Raw genomic sequence first — 23380 nt, 5'->3', positions numbered from 1 at the left:
TGGATGACACTCTCACAAAGACACCATGGACAGAAATAAAGGCAGACACACAACTAAGGATGTGGACACGGGTGATTACCCAGAGATATCCCCCAACAGGGACAGGCAAAGACTAGACACAGGGGACACCCACACAGACCAAGACAGGCAGGCGCGCACACATACATGCAGACACACACCGATGTGCATACAGCCACATACTCACACGCACACAGGGATTCGCCTCCTTTCCCATCCCATCAGATTAGGTAGGTAACGGCTTCCAGTTGACTCCAGGCTTCCTCCCCGCCTCTCGCTGAGCCGGCACGCCCCTCACCTGAGCCCCACACCTTGCCCTCAGTCCACCCGCCCGCACCCAGCCCGCCGGCTCTCCCTCAGCGCTTAGTTCCCACCGGGGACCTCCCGCCCCTCCCCTGGGACCTCCGGCCCTTCCCCTCAGCGCTCCCCTGGACCCCTCGCCCCTCCCCTCAGACCTCAATTCCCACCTGGGCCCTCCCGCCCTTCCCCTCAGCGCTCCCCTGGACCCCCGCGACCCCCTCGCCCCTCACCTCAGACCTCAATTCCCACCTGGTCCCTCACGCCCCTCCCCTCGGCCCTCCCCTGGGCCCTCACGCCCTCTCACCGCCGGTACACCCTTCCCTCAGCCCTCAATTCCCACTCGGACCCTGGCGCCCCTCCCCTCAGCTCTCGCCTGGGCCCTCACGCCCCTCTCCTCGCCCCTTACGCCCCTCCCTTCAGTCCGCACTCTTCTTCTCCGGACCGACCCCGCCCACTCTCCCTCTCCTCCTGCCCCTGCCCCGGCCGCCGCCGGACTCACCCACGCCGCTCTGTCTGGACAATGACCAGGCGCAGCGCGGCCTGGCCAACTACACTTCCCAGAAGCCCGCGCGCGGAGCGGAACCCACCCGAGACCCGACCGCGCCCCTCCACTCCCAGAGGCCCCCGCGGCACCGGAACCGCGGCCAATGGAAGTTGGATAGGAAGAGGGAAGGAATCAAGGGCTGGGAAGAGAGAAGGAAAACGGAGAGTGGAGGAAGAGAGATGGGGGAGGGAAGGGCAGAAGAGTGGAGAGGAGAGTGACTGCTTAGAGAGGAAGAGGGATGAAGGAGAGAAAATTCCAGAAAAGGAGGGAGCCAGGTCCACCCATCTCCTGGGCTGGACTGAGGGATGGTTCTGGACGGCTTACTTAAGCGTGATATTGTACAAAATAGCTGAATTAAACATACAGAGATGCAAAGTAACAAATGATCATAAGAAAAAAACAGCATTCACCCTTTTTATTATGGCTTCCCTGAGAGCTCCGTTGGTAAAGAAACCCACCTGCAATGCAGGAGACCCCCAGGTTCGATTCCTGGGTCAGGAAGATGCGCGGGAGAAGGGGATAGGGTACTCACTCCAGTATTCTTGGTCTTTCCTTGTGGCTCAGCTGGTAAAGAATCTGTCTGCAATGCAGGAGACCTGGGTTTGATCCCTGGTTGGGAAGATCCCCTGGAGAAAGGAAAGGCTACCCACTCGAGTATTCCGGCCTGGAGAACTCCATGAACTGTATAGTCCGTGGAGTCGCAAAGAGTCAGATATGACTGAGCAACTGAACTTATATGCCAGCTCCTGTTGTTGACGTTTTGACGACTTAAGAACTTGTTTAATCCTCACAACCAAGCTTCCAGATGAGACAGTGGTACAGACGGGTGGCACAGGAGCACCATGGGGGGGGAGGGTGGTGGCTGGGGTGGGAACCAGGCCTCCCGGCTGGGCCTCTTACACCATAAATCACAAAGCCAAGCACAAAAGCATTTGCTGAAATGTCTGGGTGGTCACAGAAATGTGAAGAGTTAGCTAGTCTTAAGTCATTAATGACTTCCATTAAATATTTTGACAAGTGTAGATACACATGCAGCTGTAAAAAAAAATAATAACAGAAATCATAGAGATCTAGTGTACCATTTATCTGGTTCCCATAAGGATGACATCTGTTGTTACCTAACCAGGTTCATTTGCCCAAGGCACAGCAAGAAAGACAAGCTCTGCAACAAGGAAAAGGTTTATTCCTAGGCAGCCAAGCAAGGAGCTGGGAGAACATTGCATCTGCCTCCCTGAGGGGAGGGGCTGGAGATATTTTGGGTTAAAGAAGCAGAGTGGTCTTAGGCATGGGGAAAGGTACTGGAGGTGGGGGAAAGTGAGACAATCTGTGTTCTGTGCAGAATGTCTGAGTTACTTGCTTCCTCATGTACTCAACTGTAGCACAGGGTATGGCCAGCTACTCAAAGGAAAAGGAGATTACAGTGAAAAGGAGAAGGCAAGGAAAACTGGGCAGAGAAAAACAGAAAAACATGTATTTAGGGATTTATTTTTTATATTATGAGTTCACACTAGACTACAGGACTGAAAAAATGCTTTTCATTTTTTATGACTATATGCTTTTATGACTATATACACATTTTTTTTCAACAGTTGCATGTAATTCTATTGAATGAATTCAGTGTAATTAACTTACCCATTTGCCCATGACCTTAAATTGCTAAGTTTATCATTAAAATTTTCCCATTATACATTTACCTACCTTTGTACACTTTGGTTTCTGACGAATATTGATTCAAATGGTCTATATCTATATAGCAATTTATATAATGGGAAATGAAATTGCCTTGTTTTTCACACATTCACCAAAACTGGATTATTATCACTTTTCTATGGTTTAAGTCAGTCTATTGGGGGAAAAAAGTAGATTATATTATCACTTCATTTTGCATTGCCTTGATTACTAATGATAGTGGGCAATTTTCTTTTGCTGTCTTAATATCAGGGCGTATTGCCCTTTGTCATATTTGTTGTAAACATGTTTTTTCAGTCTTCCATTTATCTCTTAACTGATGGTTTCACACAGAAGTGTTACTCACAAAGTGTTACTCACAAAAAGTGTTACTTTTGATGTCACCTCCTGCGTTATGTGTAATGCTTACGAAAGTGTGCCTCAAACCAAGGTTACAGAAATATTCTGTTTTTCTTGCACTTTAGTACTGTACATTTAGCTCTCTAATCTGTCAGAACTTCATCAGGTGCAAAGCACACATCTACGTTTTTCCAGAGAGCTAACTGTCCCAAGGCCATCTGATGAATCTGCCTTCGCCCCACTGAAATGAAAAATCCCTTTTATCATATATAAGGGCAATCAAAAATCTCCACATGCTCTTGGTAAGACCACCCATCTCCTAGCCTCTATGCCCGAGTAAAGAGGAAGCCCCAGACTCCATTTTCCAGTGGTTGTGTCCTCCGGACACGGGCTCCCCTCACGTGGCCTTAGGCGGCAGCCGAGAGGAAACAGGAGAGCTCTGGATGCTCCAGGAGCCTCCAGAGGTGTGCAGTGCTCCAGGTACGTGCTCCCCACCTGGAGTGAGAGCACCACTGAAGGGCAGGGGACCTGTGTTTAGGTGATGGTTACACACCCTGAATTTAGAAAAGTCACTGAATTTTATCTATGTATATATGTGGCTTCCTAAGTGGTTCAGTGGTAAAGAACCCTCCTGCTAACATAGGAGACACAAGAGACTCGGTTTCCATTCCTGGGTCAGGAAGGTACACTGAAGGAGGAAATGGCAACCCACTCCAGTGTTCTTGCCTGGAATATTCCATGGAGAGAGGAGCCTGACGGGCTACAGTCCAGGGCATCGCAGAGTCAGACACCACTGAGCGCGCGCGCGCACGCAGGGCACCGCAGAGAGTCAGACACCACTGAGCGCGCGCGCGCACACACACACACACACACACACACACGCACGCACACACACACACACACACACACACACACCTCACAGCAGTGAAAGTACTGAGTCCCAACCACTGGACTGCCAGCGAATTCCTTGAATCATATACTTTACATGGGCGAGTCACAGCTCAGTAACACTGCTGCCAAAACAAAACGAAAACATTTGATCCCTGGTCAGGGAACTAGATCCCTTATGCTGCAACTGAGGATTCTGCATGCTGCAACTAAGATCCAGCACAGCCAAATACATATAAAGGAAAAAAATAAAAACAAAAACCTCTATCAGCCTCTAAACCACAATTCACAAAGGGTGAAAAGAACTCTCATGAACCTTGTTAAACCATCAGTTCTCCCTGAATCACTCAAAGCATCGTAATTATCCACTTTGAGACTATCACAATTATTCTCATTCTGTCCTTTGTGGCTGACATTTTTCCCTAGTTCTTCCCTCATTCCTTGGCTCTAATGCCCATATGTTCTGGGGGAGTAAGGCATCCCCTGCCAGAACCCTGGATCCCCCTGGATCCCTCTTTAGATCATTTGGCATCATGGTACACGTCACATACTTACGATATAATATTGCATTTCAAATTTTAGTTTGCTTTTTCCCACTAGATCTGCAAGATCAAACTTTTTTTGGGACATTTCACACCTTGCTGCATCCCCAGTACCCAAAACAGTGCCTGGAACATTAGTAAATGTTCAACTAATCTTAATTTAATGAGCATTACAGAACTATACTTCTTGCTATATCACAATACCATATAGATGGTCAAAATGAGCCTGTCAACTTACACATTTGGACTTCTACTGGAATACAAATGAATTCACGTATTTAACTTGGGGAGAAACGTCTTTGCCAGACTGAGTATGTCTATACAGAGACATGTCTAGCTTTTCATTTCCTCTGCTTTTTAATATTTAAAGAATATTTGTTTTAACATCTACATTCATAAGCCAACTGCAATATATATGTTTTCCTGTTTTGGTATTTGTCTTGTCAGTCTCACAGAACAAGATGGGAAGCTTTACTGTATTTATTTTATATGCTAGAACAATTCAGTATCACAGGCATTGTCTGTGGTACTTTCCCACAGTTGAAAGTTTTGAACTATCTTTTGTAGTTTATTTCATGGCTATTAACCTACTCAAGTTTTCTAGCTGGTTCATTTTTAGTTTTTTTTTAATACTCTCCCCTGGCAAGTCCCACATTCTATCAAATGTTTTTGTTCTAACTGGCCTAGTCTCACTTCTAAGTGCCAGGTGAGGTGAGATTTCCTCATCAATGATGCTAGATGTCTCCTTTTTTTTAAGCCTTATTCTGCTAAAGGTTGTTGTTTAGTCACTACATACTGTCTGAGTCTTTTGTGACCACATGGACAGTAGCCCACCAGGCTCCTCTGTCCATGGAATTTCCCAAGCAAGAATATGGACTGGGTTACCATTTCCTCCTCCAGTAGATGTCTTTTTATTCATTCATACAGAAGGAGGAGCAAGCCACCATGTTACCTTGAATATCATAGAATCTTTCAATTCTGAATGTGCTCATCTTTCCGACCTACAAGGAGAGTAAAGAGTTCTCTGTCTACTCTAAAGTTTTAGGCTTCTTAATCTTGACCTACTGGCTCATTATACTTATAGCTGAACATCCCTGTAAGGAAATCTCTACCTTAACGGCACTAACTGTAAGTCTAGGATAGCATGCTAAATGCTTTAAGTGGATTACCTGGTATATTTTTCAAAATAAGTGTTTTAAATGGAACAGTAACATGAATAAATTCTTTATTTTTAAAAGATTCAGTTGGCTACAGTGTTAAAAATGCACCTGAGGGGAGCAAAAGGAAATATGGTTGTAACACTATGCAGAAATCCAAATGAGATGGCTGCATCTTGGACTGTGATAATGGCACGCTGCGCTGGAAAAAAGTGATAGAGTCTAGAAATGTTTAGAAGATTGAGACTAGAGGATATGGTGGTAGGAAGAGGAGGGAATCACTGCGGATGACTCTCCAGCATGAATTCGCTGATGGTGAGCAAGATGTACAGTCTGCCGAAACGCCTTTCCACATGCTTTACACTCATACGGCCTTTCTCCAGTATGAATTCTCCTGTGCAGCGTCAGATGGGCAATCTGGCTGAAGGCCTTGCTGCATTCCTTACACTCGTAAGGCTTCTCTCCTGTGTGAATTCTCTGATGCAGAGTAAGGGATTTACGATGACTAAAGGCTTTCCCACAGAGGTTGCATTTGTAAGGCTTCTCGCCCGTGTGACACCTTTGGTGACAGATCAGGGATGCCCTCTGTCTGAATGCCTTCCCACATTCGAGACACACATAGGGTCTTTTGCCAGTGTGAAGTCTCTGATGTTGGGCAAGATAGGAGCCATCACTGAAGGCCTTCCCACACTGAAAACATTCATAAGGCTTCTCGCCAGTGTGAACTCTCTGGTGCTGCATAAGGTGAGCAATCTGACTGAAGGCCTTACCACATTCCTTACATTCATATGGTTTCTCTCCAGTGTGTATCTTCTGATGCTGTGCGAGATGGGCATTCTGGCTGAAGGTTTTGCTGCATTCCTTACATTCGTAAGGTTTCTCCCCAGTGTGGATTCTCTGATGGTGGGCAAGGTGCGTGCTCTGCCGAAAAGCTTTCCCACATTCCTTACATTCATAGGGTTTCTCTCCAGTATGGACTCTCTGATGAAGAGTGAGCGAGCCACGATGGCTAAAGGCTTTCTCACAGACACTACATTCATAGGGTTTCTCTCCTGTATGAATTCTCTGATGGACGGTCAGGGACGAGCCATGGCTAAAAGCCTTTCCACACACATTACATTTGTAGGGTCTCTCTCCAGTGTGAATTCTCTTATGCTGGATAAGTCCTATGTGATCGGTGAAAGCTTTCCCACAGTCAACACAATCAAAGGGCTTTTCTCCAGTGTGACAGTACCTTCGATGACGTATAAGAGAAGCATTCTGCCGGAAGGCTTTCCCACAGTCGATGCATTTGTAGGGTCTCTTGCCAGTGTGAATCCTTCGATGATGAGCCAGGGATGAACAGTCACTGAAGGCCTTCCCACATTCGATACACTCATAGGGTTTCTCTCCAGTGTGAATCCTCTGGTGTTGGGCAAGATGTGCCAGCTGGCTGAAGGCTTTGTTACACTGCTGACACCGATAAGGTTTCTCTCCAGTATGAACTCTCTGATGTTGAATGAGATGGGCATTCTGGCTGAATGCTTTTCCACACTCGGTACATTTGAAGGGTTTTTCTCCTGTGTGGATTCTCTGATGTTGAGCAAGGTGGGCACTCTGGCTAAAGGCTTTTCTGCATTCGAGACATTCATAGGGTTTCTCTCCAGTATGAATTCTCTGATGGAGAGTAAGAGTTGAGATTTTGCTGAAAGTTTTCTCACAGTCATTACATTTCAAAAGTTTCTTTTCTCCATAGACCTGCTTGTCTTTTTGCACAAAGGAATGTGTCTTTAAGCTTTTCTTATCTGTGTCAAAATTACATATTCTCTCTTTGATGGGAAATACCTGTTTTATATAACATAATGTATTCAGATGAAAAATTGTCCCAGATTTATTAAAGTGGTCTCCTTTCTCAATAAGAGTATCTATATGACTGACTGTCTCTTGCCTAAAATGTGTCTTTGGACTTACCAGCTCCCTCTCAAACAGGTCTTCATATTTCCAGTTTTCCCCTAATGTGGAACATTCAAGGTCATAGCTTGTAAGTCTTTCCATTATCATTGCTTGAGATAATTGTTCCTCAAAGATGTCCTGGTTTAGAGATAATTCCTTTTTCATCCACACATACTCCAAGTCTGAAAGATATTAAGAAAGCAAATGTCTCCTGTATTTAATGCTTGAAGAACAGAAACTTGCAAAACAAAACCATGTGAATCACAACAGTTGCCAAAGCCTATAAGGGGACATGTTTTTGATAGTTCTTCAAGTCAGGTGGTGTGACCATCTTTGCATTTCTAGAATAAACCCTCCTTGGCTATGGTATATTATTTCAACATGACTTTTTATTTAAGATATTGTGCCAGTATTTATTATTGCATTAATAATTCGCTTTTTTGGGATGCTATTTTGGTATCAAATGTTACACTATTTTCACAATAGCATTTTAAAATAGTTCTTTTTATTCTCTGTCAAGGAAAACTTCAAACAATGATTTTTTTCTTTACAAGCTTTATATAATTACTGTGTGAAACTATTTGGGGTTAATTGCTTCTTTTTTGGGAAGAGGCAGTTCTTAAATGACTTTCTACATATTTTTAGTGGTACCTGGTCTGTTCAAATTTTCTCTCTCTGGTGTCAGTTCTGGTAATTACAGTCTCATAAAGCATCATCCATTTCACTCAGATTTTCAAATTGTTTACAAATAGTTGAGTTTCAAAAATGGATTCATGTGATTCTTTTAAGTACTTAGGCATGATTTACCATTATTTCTCTCCCTGTGTCTTCTCTCATTTGTCCTGACAGTTTATATACTTTTATCTCTAGCAATATAAATCACTATGTGTAACTTATTTCAGTTGTCCTGAGGGTCATTGTTTTTTTTCTAATATCTTGAATTGAATGCTTAATTCATTTAAAATTTATTTATTGCTTATTAACATACAGTTTTAGTGGCCTACCAACATCCAATTCTTGAAACTCTGAGAACTGAAAGCAGGAAAAGGCCACACAACAAGCCTCAGAATAAACTAATCTCCTCACTTGAAGCTCATTTCCCTGCAGCATATGTCCACAGGCTCTCATCTATTGCTCTAAACCAGAAAAACAGCTTTTAAGCAGGACAGGGTAAAAAAACTAATAAGCTGAAGAAAGTAACCTGAGCCAAAAAATTCTAGTAAGTACAGTAAAAGGGAGAAGACGAAGAGGAAGGAAGGAGATAATATTAGTGAGTTAATTTCTTCATCTTTCATATGGGTATCAAAAGATGTTATTTTGAATCTCAAGTGGATGAGTTTTAAAATGCAAATTAAAAAATACATGAAGTCATAAAGTTAACAACTTTTAGAACTAAACTTTTTCAATTCAAGGGGTGCAATGGTGTGAAGGGGGATTAAAGAAGAAGCACAGACAGCAAAACAAAAAGAAATAACAACAATAAAAAAGAAACAACAAAGAGAAAAATGATTAAAAGCAGAGAGAAAAACATAGGTATATACTGGCTAACTTGATAAGTCACATTTTAAAGGAAGGAAAATATTTAAACAAGTTTGAAAAACTAGACACAAACCTGTCTGAAGAATTTAAAAATGGCTCAAAATCAGGAATAATCATAACAATATAGTACTTGAGCAGAACTAGGTAAACATCAATGGAACACAACAGAGTTCAGAAAATCAGAGAGGCAGAAAATCAGTAAAGGTAAAGGTGGTATGTTGTACCAGTGGGTAAGAGAAGAAAAGACCCACTTAAAAAATACCAGTAGAGGATTTCCCTGGTAGTCCAATGGTTTAGAACTGGACTGCCAATGCAGGGGACATGGGTTCGATCCCTGGTCTGGGAAAATCCCACATGATGCAGGGCAACCAAGCCTGCACACCACAACTACTAGGCCCACGTCCCGTGACTATCAAAGCCTGCTCACCTAGAGTCCGTGCTCTGCAACAAGAGAAGCCACCCCAATGAGAAGCCCGTGCACGGCAGTGAAGGGCAGCCCCCCTGCACACTGCAACTAGAGAAAGTCTGCGGCGCAGCAACAAGGGCCAGGACAGCCAAAACTAAACAGACAAATAAAGGCTGTGTATGCGTGTGTGCTCGGTCACTCAGTTGTAGCCCAACAGGCTCCTCTGTCCATAAAATTCAAAATGGTACAAAAAAATAGTTGTAGAACAAAAAGCTTCAACTTGGGAAGGACTTTGAGAGGTATTTTCCAACAAGTATCAGAGGGAAGAAACACCTTTAGAGTTGTTTTCCTAGCTCTAGTCATCCTGCATTTACCTGCGCACGGGCCTCTTGTCAACTCTCCTTTCATCGTCCAGGGCTCTTTATCTTGCTCCAGTGAGGAGATCACATCTGGTTTAGAAACGCAAAGACCTGCATGTAAGAGAAAACAAGAAAATGACCTATGCTGTGGGTATTCCAGAGCTACATGGTACTGAGGGAAGAGAAACTTTGTAGGAAAATGTTGATGAGGACATGAGACCACTGAGGCGGAAAGACTCCTAAGGGGAGACATGAGGAGGCATATGTTCTCACCCAGTGAAGCCAGGTTGCAGTAGTTCTCTAACATCACTTTCTTGTACAGAGTCCTTTGAGCAAGAGTCAGCCGTTCCCACTCATCTTGGGAGAAGTCGACGGCTACATCCGTGAAAGTCACTGCGTCCTGAAATGACACAAATGTCCTCTTGCACAATTAGTGTTCATCCCCTGACTTAGCTGGCTCTAGGGTTACAAGTGAGGAAAAAAAAACTGGGTGAGTAATTGCAGTGGGGAGTCTAAATGATAGAGATCAAGTAGTTAGTTGAACTGAACAACTTTTCTGCCTAGTTACACTGTACATATTAGGAAAAAGAAAAATACAGAGATGCTCTCCACTCTTAAAGCATTTTATGGTGTGAGGAGATATTCTCACATGAAAAAATGTTGACTGCATTCAAAACAGAGTATCATGGGAATTTTGGTTACCTGATGCAAAGAGCCAAGTCATTGGGAAAGACCCTAATGCTGGGAAAGATTGACAGCAGAAGGAGAAGGGGACAACAGAGGATGAGATGGTTAGAAAGCATCCCCGACTCAATTCACATGAATTTGAGCAAACTCCAGGAGACAGTGAAGGACAAGGAAGCCTGGTGTGCTGCAGTCCATGGGGTCACAAAGAGCAGGGCACAACTTAGTGACTGAATGACAATGACGACAATCATGGGAATTTCCCTGGCAGTCCAGTTGTTAAGACTCCATGCTCCCACTGCAGGGGACATGGGTTCAATCCCTAAGATCCTGCCTGCCTTGCAGTGCAGCCAAAAACACAACACAACAGAACAAATAAAAACCCTAGAATATTATGAAGCAGTAAATTATTTTATATGTTAGAAGTTAGCTCACTTTTCTACATGGAGAAACAAAAGAGCTCTGGGACTGCAATAGAAAGTTTCAAGGAATGAGGCTGACCTGATGAGCATGACTTCAAGCTCCACAATATATTCTAAGAAATCTTAGTGTTCTTGAGATACTGAGGTATGCCTAAAAAATGAAAGAAAAAGTGCCTAGCAATACTATTCTCTTTTGAAATACAAATATATTTGGATTAGGAGAGAACTCATTCGGCAAACTGTTTTTTGATAATCTGCTGAGAAGGATCAGGAGAGATCATACGAGATAAGCACATGACAAGCAACCTGGGTTTTGTTACGTGAGCTGAATTTATAACCAACCATGAAGTGAGGCTGATTCTAGGGTTGATGGGATATTTTCCATTCCTCTTTTTGTGATTTCATTTATATCAATATCTTATAATGAGTTATAAATATACACCAGTCTTGAATAAGACCAGAGGAAGAGGTCAGATTAGTCAAACAGTTCAGACTCTGGCACTGGCCAGCTGGGTGATCTATGCCAAGCTGATCAACCCCTTCGTGCTTCAAGATTCCCTCCTAAAAGAATGGGAATAATTTCAGTACATACCTTACAGCAGTACTGTGAGAATTAAATGAAGTAACAGGCACAGTGCAGGCTAAGTACTCAAGAATTGTTATCGATGATAATGATGAAGGAAAGATGGGAATAAAAGAAGAGGAGGCCAGAAAGCGGTGAAACATTTGGTTTAATATTTCAATAAAAGCTTTGCTTGTATTTTTACTAGTTTCAGTTTGTTATAGTAGTTAAGAACACGGCTGTGGTGGTGTCTCACAGAAATAATTCTCATAAACACACAGGATTATGAGAGAGAGTGCAGGGAGAGCTCATGGAAGAACAACTCCCTGAGGAAACTGCTGAGAGCATGTTTATTAGAAGCTCATCTGACAGAGCCCAGCGGAGGATGAGAAAAACCGGAAATCAAGCACAAAGGCAAACCTCTGAGGGAAATGGAATGCGCGTGTACACGACTTCTTTGAGGTCAGCCAAGGATCACATGGGATTCACAAGGAGCTGTTCTGTGTGCAGAACAACATCTGCAGTGGGCTGATATGTCAGCCACAATATCTGTCTTATGGGCATGAGCAAGGTTACGCAAGAAATAGCACAGCTACAAGACAGCAGAGCTCATAGGAAGACTAGAAAGGATATTCTCCCACACGTGGTCGCTGAAGCCAGAACACCTATGTTCAAGTCCTGTTCTGCTCCGCAAACCGAGGCTATTAGTTTGGTTTTCAACCACTTAAGATATTTTAAATTAAAAAGAACAGTTGATTGCATTTACATAGAAATATCACTGACTTGATGGACATGAGTTTAAGTAAGCTCCGGGAGCTGGTGATGGACAGGGAAGCCTGGCGTGGTGCAGTCCATGGGGTTGCAAAGAGTCGGAAACGACTGAGCTGAACTGATCTACCATTTCCGCTGCTGCTGCTGCTAAGTCGTGTCAGTCATGTCCGACCCTGTGCAACCCCACAGACGGCAGCCCAACAGGCTGCCCCGTCCCTCGGATTCTCCAGGCAAGAACACTGGAGTCGGTTGCCATTTCCTCCTCCAGTGCATGAAAGTGAAAAGTGAAAGTGAAGTCGCTCAGTCGTGTCCAACCCATAGCGACCCCAGGGATGCAGCCCACCAGGCTCCTCCGTCCATGGGATTTTCCAGGCAAGAGGACTGGAGTGGGGTGCCATTGCCTTCTACACTTCCTTAAATCCCAATGTTCCAATTTTCAGAAGAAAATAAACCTGCCAAAATCCTGAAAGGCAAGCTAGTACTTTAGGAGAAAAAAGGGAATACTAACCAGGGACATGGCTTTAAGAAGTTCAATTCCCATCACCTCTTCATCCTGGCTCCTCATGTGGAGAAGGGCTTTACCCCGAGAGGGCAGAGCTGGGAGGAGGAGAAAGGAATGAGGAGAAACTGAGTGACTCTGATAAGTCACAGCCCAGAAACACTTCCCTTCAGCTCCCTCTGCTTTCTACTCCATGATCCTATTCCCACTGCACCTTCTCCTCACAGTCCAGGAAGTTGCTGGGAAACCTTTAAGTTACAGCTGGGGTTCTGCTCTGCTCTGGATTTTCACAATCCAGAGCTAAGCACAATCTCTTTCTCACCCAAATCCACCCTTTCACTAACAATAGAGATGTATGAGGTGTGCTGCATATATTAAAACTCTTATTTGACCTTCAGAATCTTCAACAAAAATGGGGAATCTTGTCACAGTTTCACACATGAAAGCTCTGGGAAGTAGTCTTTTGCACAAGTCACAAGCTTGTAAACAGTGGAGCCTAGTCACCAACGTAGATCTGCCTGACTCTTCCACCCAAGTTATTTACTCAAGCAGACAGCAGAATATAACAGAAAAAAAATCCCCCATGTACAACGAACTACTAAGGATTTGCAAAGAGTCCATGAGACTTGAAAAAAGCCATCTTCCTGAGAAAGAAGTATTATTATCTTGGTTACAACAGAGTTCACGTGGCTTGCAGAGAGCTGGACCAGAAACCTGTCAGGAGGCTCAGGTTCCCGTTTTGCTTTGTGACAAACTATTTAGTTCTGAAAAAGTCCCCTGTGCCCCTGAGCCAAGCTTCTTCAATCAGGAAGAGCATAAAAATATCTGACTTGATTCTGGTTTCTTTCTTCTAAACTCCAGTGCTTTTTCAAAGCATTATAATCATGATTAAAAGAACGAACACTTATTAAGCACTGGTTATTATGTGGTAGGGACTACATCATGTACTTCGCAGGTATGAGCTCACTTAATCCTTATAACAGTCTTATGATGTATATAATATCATCCTCATTTTACATAACAAAAGCTGGATCTGAAAGTTTAAAGGAAAAAACTCGTGCAGTGGAGGTCTTGGGATCTGAGCTCTTGAAGTTATTTAACCCTCTCAGGGTCAGTTTCTCAACTGTCAAAGGTGGTTAAGAACGTCACCTCAAGCAGTTGTGGAGGGGCTTACATGAGACCCAGTAGGAGGGGGACTCTAGACTCAGCCTGTCCTGGATGTGAATCCTGGCTCCTCTACTTACCGATTACTTGTTCTTTCTATGCGTCAGTATCCTCATCTGTAAAAAGGAGACAAGACAGCTTCCACTTCATACTGTTTTGAGGTTTGGTGTTACTATCCCCCAAAGGTCTTAGAACCGTGTCTGGCCTAGAGAAAGTGCTCAGTAAACATTAGCTACTGTTACTGCATGCAGAAAATCAAGTGAAGAACAATAAGGCTATGGGCACTCTTTCTCCCCGCCCCCGCCCCTTTACTCACTCTGGTTGTGACAGAGAAGTGTGAGGTAGGAATGGGGAGCACTTTTATTCACCTACTAAAAGGTGACTAAGCCATGGAAAGGCTGGGGTCCCTCAGAACTCCCAAATGAGGCTGTGAATCTCGCCTTCCTCCCATGTCTCATCCCAGGGATAAATGGGACAGGACTCTAACAGATTTTTTAATTGGAGGATTATTGCTTTACAATGTTGTACTGATTTCTAACATATATCGACATGAACCAGCCATAGGTATACACAGGTTCCCTCCATCTTGAACCTCCCTTCTACCACACCTCTAGGTCATTGGAGCACCAGGGTTGAGTACCCTGCATCACATGGCAAACACCCACTAGATATCTACTTTACACCTGGTAATATATATGTTTCCATGGGACTCTCTCCATTCCCCACCCTCTCCTTCCCCAGCTGTGTCCACAAGTCTGACCTCTATGTCTGCCTCTCTACTGCTACCAGGCAAATAGGATCATCAGTACCATTTTTCTAGACTCCAAATGTATGTGTTAATATATGATATTTGTTTTTCTTTCTGACTCCACTCTGTATAACAGGCCCCAGGTTCATACACCTCATTAGAACTGACTCAAATACGTTCCTTTTTATAGCTGAGTATCAAATCCCTTATGATTATATAGTGGAAATGACAAACAGACTCAGGGGATTAGATCTGATGGACAGAGTGCCTGATGAACTATGGACGGAGGTTCGTGACATTGTACATGATGCGGTGATCAAGACCATCCCCAAGAAAAAGAAATGCAAAAAGGCAAAATGGTTGATGGGGCCTTACAAATAACTGAGAAAAGAAAAGAAGCTAAAGGCAAAGGAGAAAAGGAAAGATATATCCATGTGAATGCAGAGTTCCAAAGAATATCAAGAAGAGATAAGAAAGTCTTCCTCAGGGATCAATGCAAAGAAATAGAGGAAAATAATAGAATGGAAAAGACTAGAGATCTCGTCAAGAAAATTAGAGATACCAAGGCAACACTTCATGCAAAGATGAGTACAATAAAGGACAGAAATGGTATGGACCTAACAGAAGCAGAAGATATTAAGAAGAGGTGGGAAGAATGCACACAACTATACAAAAAAGATCTTCATGACCCAGATAACCATGATAACCCAGATAACCCAGGTAATGATGTGATCACTCACCTAGAGCCAGACATCCTGGAATGCGAAGTCAACTGGGCTTTAGGAACCATCACTACAAACAAAGCTAGTGGAGGTGATGGAATTCCAGCTGAACTATTTCAACTCCTGAAACATGATGCTGTGAAAGTGCTGCATTCAATATGCCAGCAAATTTGGAAAACTCAGCAATGGCCACAGGACTGGAAAAGGTCAGTTTTCATTCCAATCCCAAAGAAAGGCAATGCCAAAGAATGCTCAGACTACCTCACAATTGCACTCATCTCACACGCTAGCTAAGTAATGTTCAAAATTCTCCAAGCCAGGCTTCAACAGTATGTGAACCGTGAACTTCCATATGTTCAAGCTGGTTTTAGAAAAGGCAGAAGAACCAGAGATCAAATTGCCAACATCTGCTGGATCATCAAAAAAGCAAGAGAGTTCCAGAAAAACATCTACTTTTGCTTTATTGACTACGCCAAAGTCTTTGACCGTGTATCACAACAAACTGTGGAACATTCTTCAAGAGACAGGAATACCAGACCTCCTGACCTGCCTCCTGAGAAATCCGTATGCAGGTCAAGAAGCAACAGTCAGAACTGGACATGGAACAGCAGACTGGTTTCCAATCAGGAAAGAGTGCGTCAAAGCTGTATATTGTCTCTCTGCTTGTTTAACTTATATGCAGAGTACATCATGAGAAACGCTAGACTGGATGAAGCACAAGCTGGAATCAAGATTGCCAGGAAAAATATCAATAACCTCAGATATGCAGATGACACCACCCTTATGGCAGAAAGTGAAGAAAACTAAACAGCCTCTTGATGAAACTGCAAGAGGAGAGTGGAAAAGTCGGCTTAAAACTCAACATTCAGAAAACTAATATCATGGCATCAGGTCCCATCACTTCATGGCAAATAGACAGGGAAACAATGGAAACAGTGAGACTTTATTTTCTTGGGCTCCAAAATCACTGCAGCTGGTGACTGCAGCCATGAAATTAAAAGATGCTTGCTCCTTGGAAGAAAACCTATGACCAACCTAGACAGCATATTAAAAAGCAGAGACATTACTTTACCAGCAAAGGTCCGTTGAGTCAAAGCTATGGTTTTTCCAGTAGTCATGTATGGATGTGAGAGTTGGACTATAAAGAAAGCTGAGCACAGAAGAAATTGATGCTTTTGAACTGTGGTGTTGAAGACTCTTCAGAGTCCCTTGGACTGCAAGGAGATCCAACAAGTAAATCCTAAAAGAAATCAGTCCTGAATATTCTTTGGAAGGATTGATGCTGAAGCTGAAACTCTAATACTTTGGCCACCTGATGCCAAGAACTGACTCACTGGAAAAGACGCTGATGCTTGGAAAGAGGGAAGGCGGGAGGAGAAGGGGATGACAGAGGATGAGATGGTTGGATGGCATCACCGACTCAATGGACATGAGTTTGAGTAAACTGCAGGAGTTGGTGATGGACAGAGAAGCCTGGCATGCTGCAGTCCCTGGGGTCGCAAAGTCAGACACGACTGAGCGACTGCACTGAACTGAATATTCCGACACTAACAGATTTAAAAAAAAAAAAATTAAATACTGAGGTCCTCCTTGAAGAGCAGCAGAGCACTCAGAGGTAATGTTCTAATTGTAAATGCTCTCTCCCCTCGGTCCTTGGAGACATCCATACAGACCTCTAAGAGGAGGGCAAGTCAAGGTCCCTCCCTGAATTCAGCTCCATACTCTGGTCCTAGGTGACCGTTCAAATTTTTGAACTTCTGTGTCCACCACAGTCTGAGGCCAGGGCCATCATCCTCCAGTCCCTGAGCCCACGAGCAGCAACCCCAACCCCAATTTCCACTCTTACCTCCATACTCAGGCCCGTGGACATGTATGGTGTCCCGATTTCCACATCCTCCAGGCGGGCAGGCAAGAAAAGCTTCAGGCAAGAAGGTGCCCCGACAGGGCACCTTCCCAAGATTCCAAGGCTTTGGGCCACACCGAACTTTCGGGGGGAGAGTCGGGCGTGCTGGACTGGAGTGGGATGGTCTCCTCCGGGGGCGCTTCCAGCTCTCAGCCACGTAAAATCCTTCATTCGTTCTAGTACACGCTGCTGGGACAGGCAAAGTGCACAAGAGACACGCGCAGAAACACGATCCCCAGTCACACACCAGCCTCCTCCGCGGCCCGCTAGTCACGTGTCACACCTGCACATACACACCCTCTATTCACACACGTACCCGCCTCCTCTTCCCGGTCACACCCTCCACGCACTTCGGTCACGGTCGCGCACGATCACGACTCCCGCCCTCCCGCGCGCAGACCGGACTCGGTCCGGGCTTCAAGTCCTCGCCAGAGGTGGGCGAGTCCTCACAGCACAAAGGCCCCTGGGAAATGTAGTCCCAATAGGGACGCCGGCTTTCTGAAGTCGGGCGACCAGGGTTCCTCTCCCCTGCCTGGTGCCCGCTGCCCTCTGGCCCCTCTCGGTGCCTCCTGTTCCGGAATGGGGCGGCCTAGAAGCCTCACAGCTCCGACTCTGGGTCCTAGAAATACTGGCTACCTCCAGGAAGGGAGCGGAGTCCCGGGGGCTTCTGGGAACCGTGGCTGGGCTCGGAGTGCGCAGGCGCAGCTGTCAGGCTCAGCGAGCTGAGGCCGGGGTAGCGGTGGTCGATAGTGGGCGGGGTCACAGGGTGCATGGAGCGCGCAGGCGCTTGGAGCCGGAGGATGGTGTACGAAGTGGGCGGAGCCTCCAGGATAGGACGCGATTGGAGATTTCAGATTTCTCCTGATGCTTTATAACTGTGTATACATTTGTGGTGGCTGGGGTCGGGGGCAAGGGGAGGCAGGTAATTTCCAAAGGTCTGCAGATTGAAGAGGACTTCCTAAGGGGCGCTAGTGGTAAAGAACCCGCCTACCAATGCAGGAGACATAAGAGACACCGGTTGGATCTGTGGATTGGGAAGGTCCCCTGGGGCCACCCACTCCAGTATTCTTGCCTGGAGAATCCCATGGACAGAGGAGCCTGTAGGGCCACAGTCCATAGGGTCGCATAGATTCGGACACGACGGAAGCGACTTAGCCCTCACAGGTCGAAGAACTGACGTTTCACTTTAATTATCTAATTCACTTGTAAAAGAGCATCACATTTACCCTTAGAGCCAGCATATCTCATCGCCGTTAGTTTTTGCTAAGAGCTCTCCAGACCCTGTGCACCGTGGGCTTGTGATCCTGCTGTATCACGAGTATTCCTTCCTAATAAAACATGGGATTTCGTTTCCCTTTTGATCTCTTTCAACTAGTCCATACCAGCTTCTCTGTAGTTCTGAGAATCACCCTTTAGTACCAATTTCAACATGAGAATAAAAGATGACTTTAACTTCGAAGTTACAGTATTGGAAGGATACCAGGGGCCTTGAAGATTTAAAGAACTTAACAAAACTAGGATGTGGGGAAGCAGGAATCATTTTAATGCATCAGACAGGTAGGGATGCAGAAATCTTCAGGATGATTCCAAAGCTTGACTCAGTTCCACTTATTTGCAGTCCAGGAGTGATATTCCACATCCTTAACAGCTAGTACAAGGAGGGGCAGAGCCAATCAAAATGAAGAGTGAACTATAAGAAAACATCCCTTATGGCCCATGAAAGTGAAAGTCTCTCAGTCGTGTCTGACTCTTTGCGTCCCCATGGACTATACAGTCCTGTACAGTCCATGGAATTCTCCAGGCCAGAATACTGGAGTGGGCAGCCGTTCCCTTCTCCAAGGGATCTTCCCAACCCAGGGATCGAACCCAAGTCTCCCGCATTGCAGGCAGATTCTTTACCAGTTGAGCCACAAGGGAAACCCATAAATGAAGCCTAATATTGGCCCTGAGTCTCCAATCAAAATACAAAGAATGAAAAATCTGACTGGCTTGTTGTACTGTTCAACAAAACAATACAGAATGAAGAAAGACAAAGTGCCAACAAAGAGCTAATGTGTGTTAAAGACAAAAACAGATTTCTATATATTGAGAAAATACATATATTGGATTGGTCAAAAACTTAATTTGGGTTTTAACACGGAAAACCTGAATCAACTTTTTAGTCAACTCATATACAGACACACATGCACACACACACACACACATATTAAATATTTTGACTCTATATGACAAGATCATTTTACACATAAGGTTCTGCAAATCACATATTTCATTTAATATAATTGTGTACGACAATACTCCATAGGAGCAAATATAGAATTTCATCTTTCTACTAACTGGACAATACTGTATTGAATAATCACAGTTGCATCAATCTGTGTTGTAATTAAAACAACTTTGCAATAAACATTATTTATACTTATATATTTATTCCAGTGGGATGAAACTCCTAGATCTAGAGTTACTGTTTCAAAAGGAACTCATGTTTATAAAGTGGACAGGTCATGCCACATTGCCACCCCAAAACAGAGCAGACACATTGACACGGGTAATGATGACCAGCCTCCTGTTTTCCACACTGATAAAGGTATGGCATATTAACCAGGTAAGATTTTAACCCATCTGAGAGCCAAGATTTGTACTAAATCTGTAATTTTCTGACCAATGGGGTTAAGAACCCAACATGTGTTCTTTATTCGAGTTCTTCGAGCATGACGCATCTGTTGGCATGCACCACCTATTTCCCTGCTTTGTATGTGTCACAGCACCCTGTTTTTAAATGACACATTTATTAGTACTCATTATTTTCTGCCAGTTGTCTATTACATCTTTTTGGCACCTTCTGCCATGCCAAAGTTGATTTAGTCGTGTTTGACTCTTGAGAGCCCATGGACTATAGCCTGCCAGGCTCCTCTGTCCATGGGATTCTCCAGGCAAGAATACTGGAGTGGGTTGCCATTTATTTCATAATTAGAGCTGCTAAATACAATTATCTCATATTTCTTTGTAAGGTCTAGGTATGTTTTTTTGGAGAGTGGACAACTGATTGTTAAAACATCATTTCCCCAATGATGAAAACCTAATCTTAATTATAGGTTGTTGTTTAGTTACTAACTTGCATTTGACTCTCTGGGACCCCATGACTTCTTGGGACAGCCAGGCTCCTCTGTCCGTGGGATTCTCCAGGCAAGGATACTGGAGCGGGTTTGCCATTTCCTTCTCCAGGGGATCTTTCCCACTCAGGGTTTGAACCTGCATCCGGCACTGGCAGGTGGATTCTTTACACCCAGGGAAGCCTCTGATTATAAACCAAAACATTTTTTAAATGTCCTGCTATGTTTGACAAATCACCCTTAAGTGTTTTTCACTGAAATTATCAGAGCAAACATATCCTACTGGGAGTCTGTTGTGAATGGCATTTTACATTTTAATGGTATTACTTCATCTAGAAAAATATCGTGTTTCTCCTTTTGTGGACATTATTTTCTCATATTTCCTATTGTTTGATGCTTTAATAATGTCCTTTCACCTCTATTCATAAATTGGTTTAGAGTTTCTCTTGTTTTTGATGGGAGAGTTCTATTATTCTCAGGGAAATAGAACCTTTTGTATGCTTTTTTTCTCTGCACGGAGGGGGAGCTGGCCAGCTTTTGCCGCATGAGGACAGTAAGTAAATACTTGAGGTTTTGCGGATGACAGTGTCTCTGCTGCAGCTTCTCAGCTCTGCTACTGTGGCCTCACAGCTGCCCCAGGCAGCAGGTAACCCACCATGCGGTCACCCACGGCTGTGAGCCAATCGGGCTTTATTTATGGACTCTGAAATTTAAATTTCATGTAACTTTCATGTTGTCATAAACTATTATTCTTCTCACTTGTTCCTCCGTTAAACTGATTTTTAAAAATTAGGCCATGGGCTGTTCGAACAGTCAGTGAAACTTGGGCCGTGAGTCACATGGTCCAGATCAATTTGCCTGAAGGTTAGTGGTTCCTTGAGTTTAATGGAATTCACCCACACGCCCTGGTGACTTTAAAGCAATTCTCTTACCAACGTCACAGCACCACACAGGCAGATAAATGACAAGCCCCAATACTAACTCAACATTGTGGAACTGAGTTTTAAACCGAAACCGGAAAAGCCTCGCTATCGTGAATCGCCCTTTCCTGACCTAAAAGCCGGCTTCTCTTAGCTTCGTTCTGTGCACCGTTTTTCCTCAGCTGCCAATGGTAACTTTTCCGTGTCCCAAAATAACGTTCTATGAAGAGCTAACCGCACTCAACCCCTAGTACGGACCACTCCTGGCGCTACACACACCTTACACGCTCACCGATCGGAAGGGTCGCACCCCCGGTTTTTCCGTGAGGAGTAACGAGTTCCGCGCTCACTTTAACTGCCAACCTGCGGAGGGAACGGCAGGAACGGGGCAGTCCTGGGGACGAGGGGCGCGGGGCTTAGGCGCGGCCGGCGGCGGCCGCAGGGCGGCGTCTCAGGACGGCAGGGACGGCAGGGAGGGCGGGCTCCAGAGGAACGTGGGCAGGAGGCCCGCGGGGCTGGCGGCGGGCGCGGGCTGCGCGGGCGCCTCTCCCGGGAGCGTCCGCGCGTGCGCGCAGTGAGCGCCCTGCCGGAAGGCCCTGCGGCTCCTCCTGGGGCCGCGCGGCCTCTCCCCCGAGTGCACCCTCTTGTGCTGGTTGAGGTGGCCGATCTGGATGAAGGTCTTCCGGCACTCCTTGCACTCGTAGGGCTTCTTCCCGGAGTGGATCCTCTGGTGGACGCTCAGGGACTGCCGGTGGCTGAAGGCCTTGCCGCAGGCGCCGCACTCGTAGGGCTTCTCGCCGGTGTGGCTCCGGCGGTGGCAGATGAGGGACGACTTGGTCTTGAAGGCCTTGCCGCACTCCGCGCAGCCGTAGGGCCGCTGGCCCGTGTGAAGCCTCTGGTGCTGGGTGCAGGACGAGTTGTCGCCGAAGGCCTTCCCGCACTGCAGGCACTTGTAGGGCTTCTCCCCGGTGTGGACGCGCTGGTGCTGGGCCAGGTGCGTGGTCTGGCTGAAGGCCTTGCCGCACTCCTTGCAGGCGTAGGGCTTCTCCCCCGTGTGGGTCTTCTGATGCTGCGCCAGATGGGCCTTCTGCGTGAAGGCCTTGCCACACACCTTGCAGGCGTAGGGCTTCTCCCCCGTGTGGATCCGCTGGTGGGTGGCCAGCTGCGAGCTGATGCTGAAGGCCTTGCCGCAGTCCGCGCACTCGAAGGGCTTCTCCCCGGTGTGGATCCGCAGGTGGCTGGCCAGGTGGATGTTCTGCCTGAAGGCCTTCCCGCACTCCTTGCACTGGAAGGGCTTCTCCCCCGAGTGCACGCGCTGGTGCTGGGTGAGGGAGGCGTGGTGGCTGAAGGCCTTGCGGCACACCTCGCAGGCGTAGGGCTTCTCGCCAGTGTGGATGCGCTGGTGCACGGTCAGCGACGAGCCGTAGCGGAAGGACTTGCCGCAGGCCTCGCACCTGTAGGGCTTCTCGCCGGTGTGGATCCGCCGGTGCTGGTTCAGCCCGATGTGGTCGCTGAAGGCTTTCCCGCAGTCCAGGCAGTCGAAGGGCTTTTCCCCGGTGTGGTAGTACCTCCAGTGGCGGACGAGCGACGTGTTCTGGATGAAGGCCTTCCCGCAGTCCAGGCACTCGTAGGGCTTCTTGCCCGAGTGGCACCGCTGGTGGCGGGCGAAGGACGAGCCGTCGCTGAAGGCCTTGCCGCACTCCTGACACTTGTAGGGCTTCTCGCCCGTGTGGATCCTCTGGTGGACGGTGAGGGAGGAGCTCTGCGTGAAGGTTTTCTTGCATTCGTGACATCTGAAGAGTTTTTTCCCTGCGTAGATTCCCGCAGGTTTTATCAGCACTGAGTTTGGGGTCAAAGCTTTCTTAGCTGAGTCACGGCTGTGGACCCGCTCTTCTGAGACGTCCAAGTGGAACCACCTTCCTGGTCTGTTATACGGACACTCTCTCCCCTCAGAGAGGGTTTTGTGGTAAGCGATTGCCTCCTGCCTGAGCACTGTCTCCTGACCTGCCAGTTTCCTTTCAAACAGACCCTCAGCGTCCCAGTTTCCGCTGAGTGTGGAACGCTCTACGTTAGTGTCAGAAGTTCTGTCTGTCACCACTTCAGCAAAGGAACTCTGCTTTGAAAGTAACTCCTGGGTCTCCTGTATAGACGGCTGGCCT

The 23380-nt window shown here is 45.9% G+C and overlaps 2 protein-coding genes across 9 annotated transcripts in view; both read right to left on the bottom strand.

Annotated features, from left to right (window-relative positions):
- Positions 1-19296, bottom strand: part of ZNF470 (zinc finger protein 470) — a 35747-nt gene extending 16451 nt beyond the window's left edge. Inside the window, exons 1-7 of one of the 5 annotated variants that reach the window (XM_043434705.1) lie at positions 17825-19296; positions 17132-17374; positions 12661-12749; positions 9987-10113; positions 9729-9824; positions 7428-7591; positions 5529-7133 (exon numbers count right to left, since the gene is read on the bottom strand). In XM_043434705.1, coding sequence (XP_043290640.1) covers positions 5724-7133; positions 7428-7591; positions 9729-9824; positions 9987-10113; positions 12661-12749; positions 17132-17374; positions 17825-17960 — 2265 coding nt within the window. In that variant the 5' untranslated portion in view covers positions 17961-19296 and the 3' untranslated portion in view covers positions 5529-5723. The other 4 variants (XM_043434708.1, XM_043434706.1, XM_043434704.1 and 1 more) reach the window with 4 other exon arrangements.
- A 143-nt stretch (positions 19297-19439) lies between these two features.
- The window catches only part of LOC122420022 (zinc finger protein 28 homolog), a 47718-nt gene continuing 43777 nt past the window's right edge, over positions 19440-23380 (bottom strand). For all 4 annotated transcript variants that reach the window (XM_043434697.1, XM_043434696.1, XM_043434698.1 and 1 more), the window contains one exon: positions 19440-23378. In XM_043434697.1, coding sequence (XP_043290632.1) covers positions 21673-23378 — 1706 coding nt within the window. In that variant the 3' untranslated portion in view covers positions 19440-21672. The remainder of the gene's footprint in view (positions 23379-23380) is intronic.

This window comes from Cervus canadensis, chromosome 18 (assembly GCF_019320065.1).
Source record: "Cervus canadensis isolate Bull #8, Minnesota chromosome 18, ASM1932006v1, whole genome shotgun sequence".
NCBI lineage: Eukaryota > Metazoa > Chordata > Mammalia > Artiodactyla > Cervidae > Cervus > Cervus canadensis.
The sequence above is the reverse complement of the archived record's forward strand: the minus strand, read 5'-3'. Positions and strand labels throughout refer to the sequence as shown.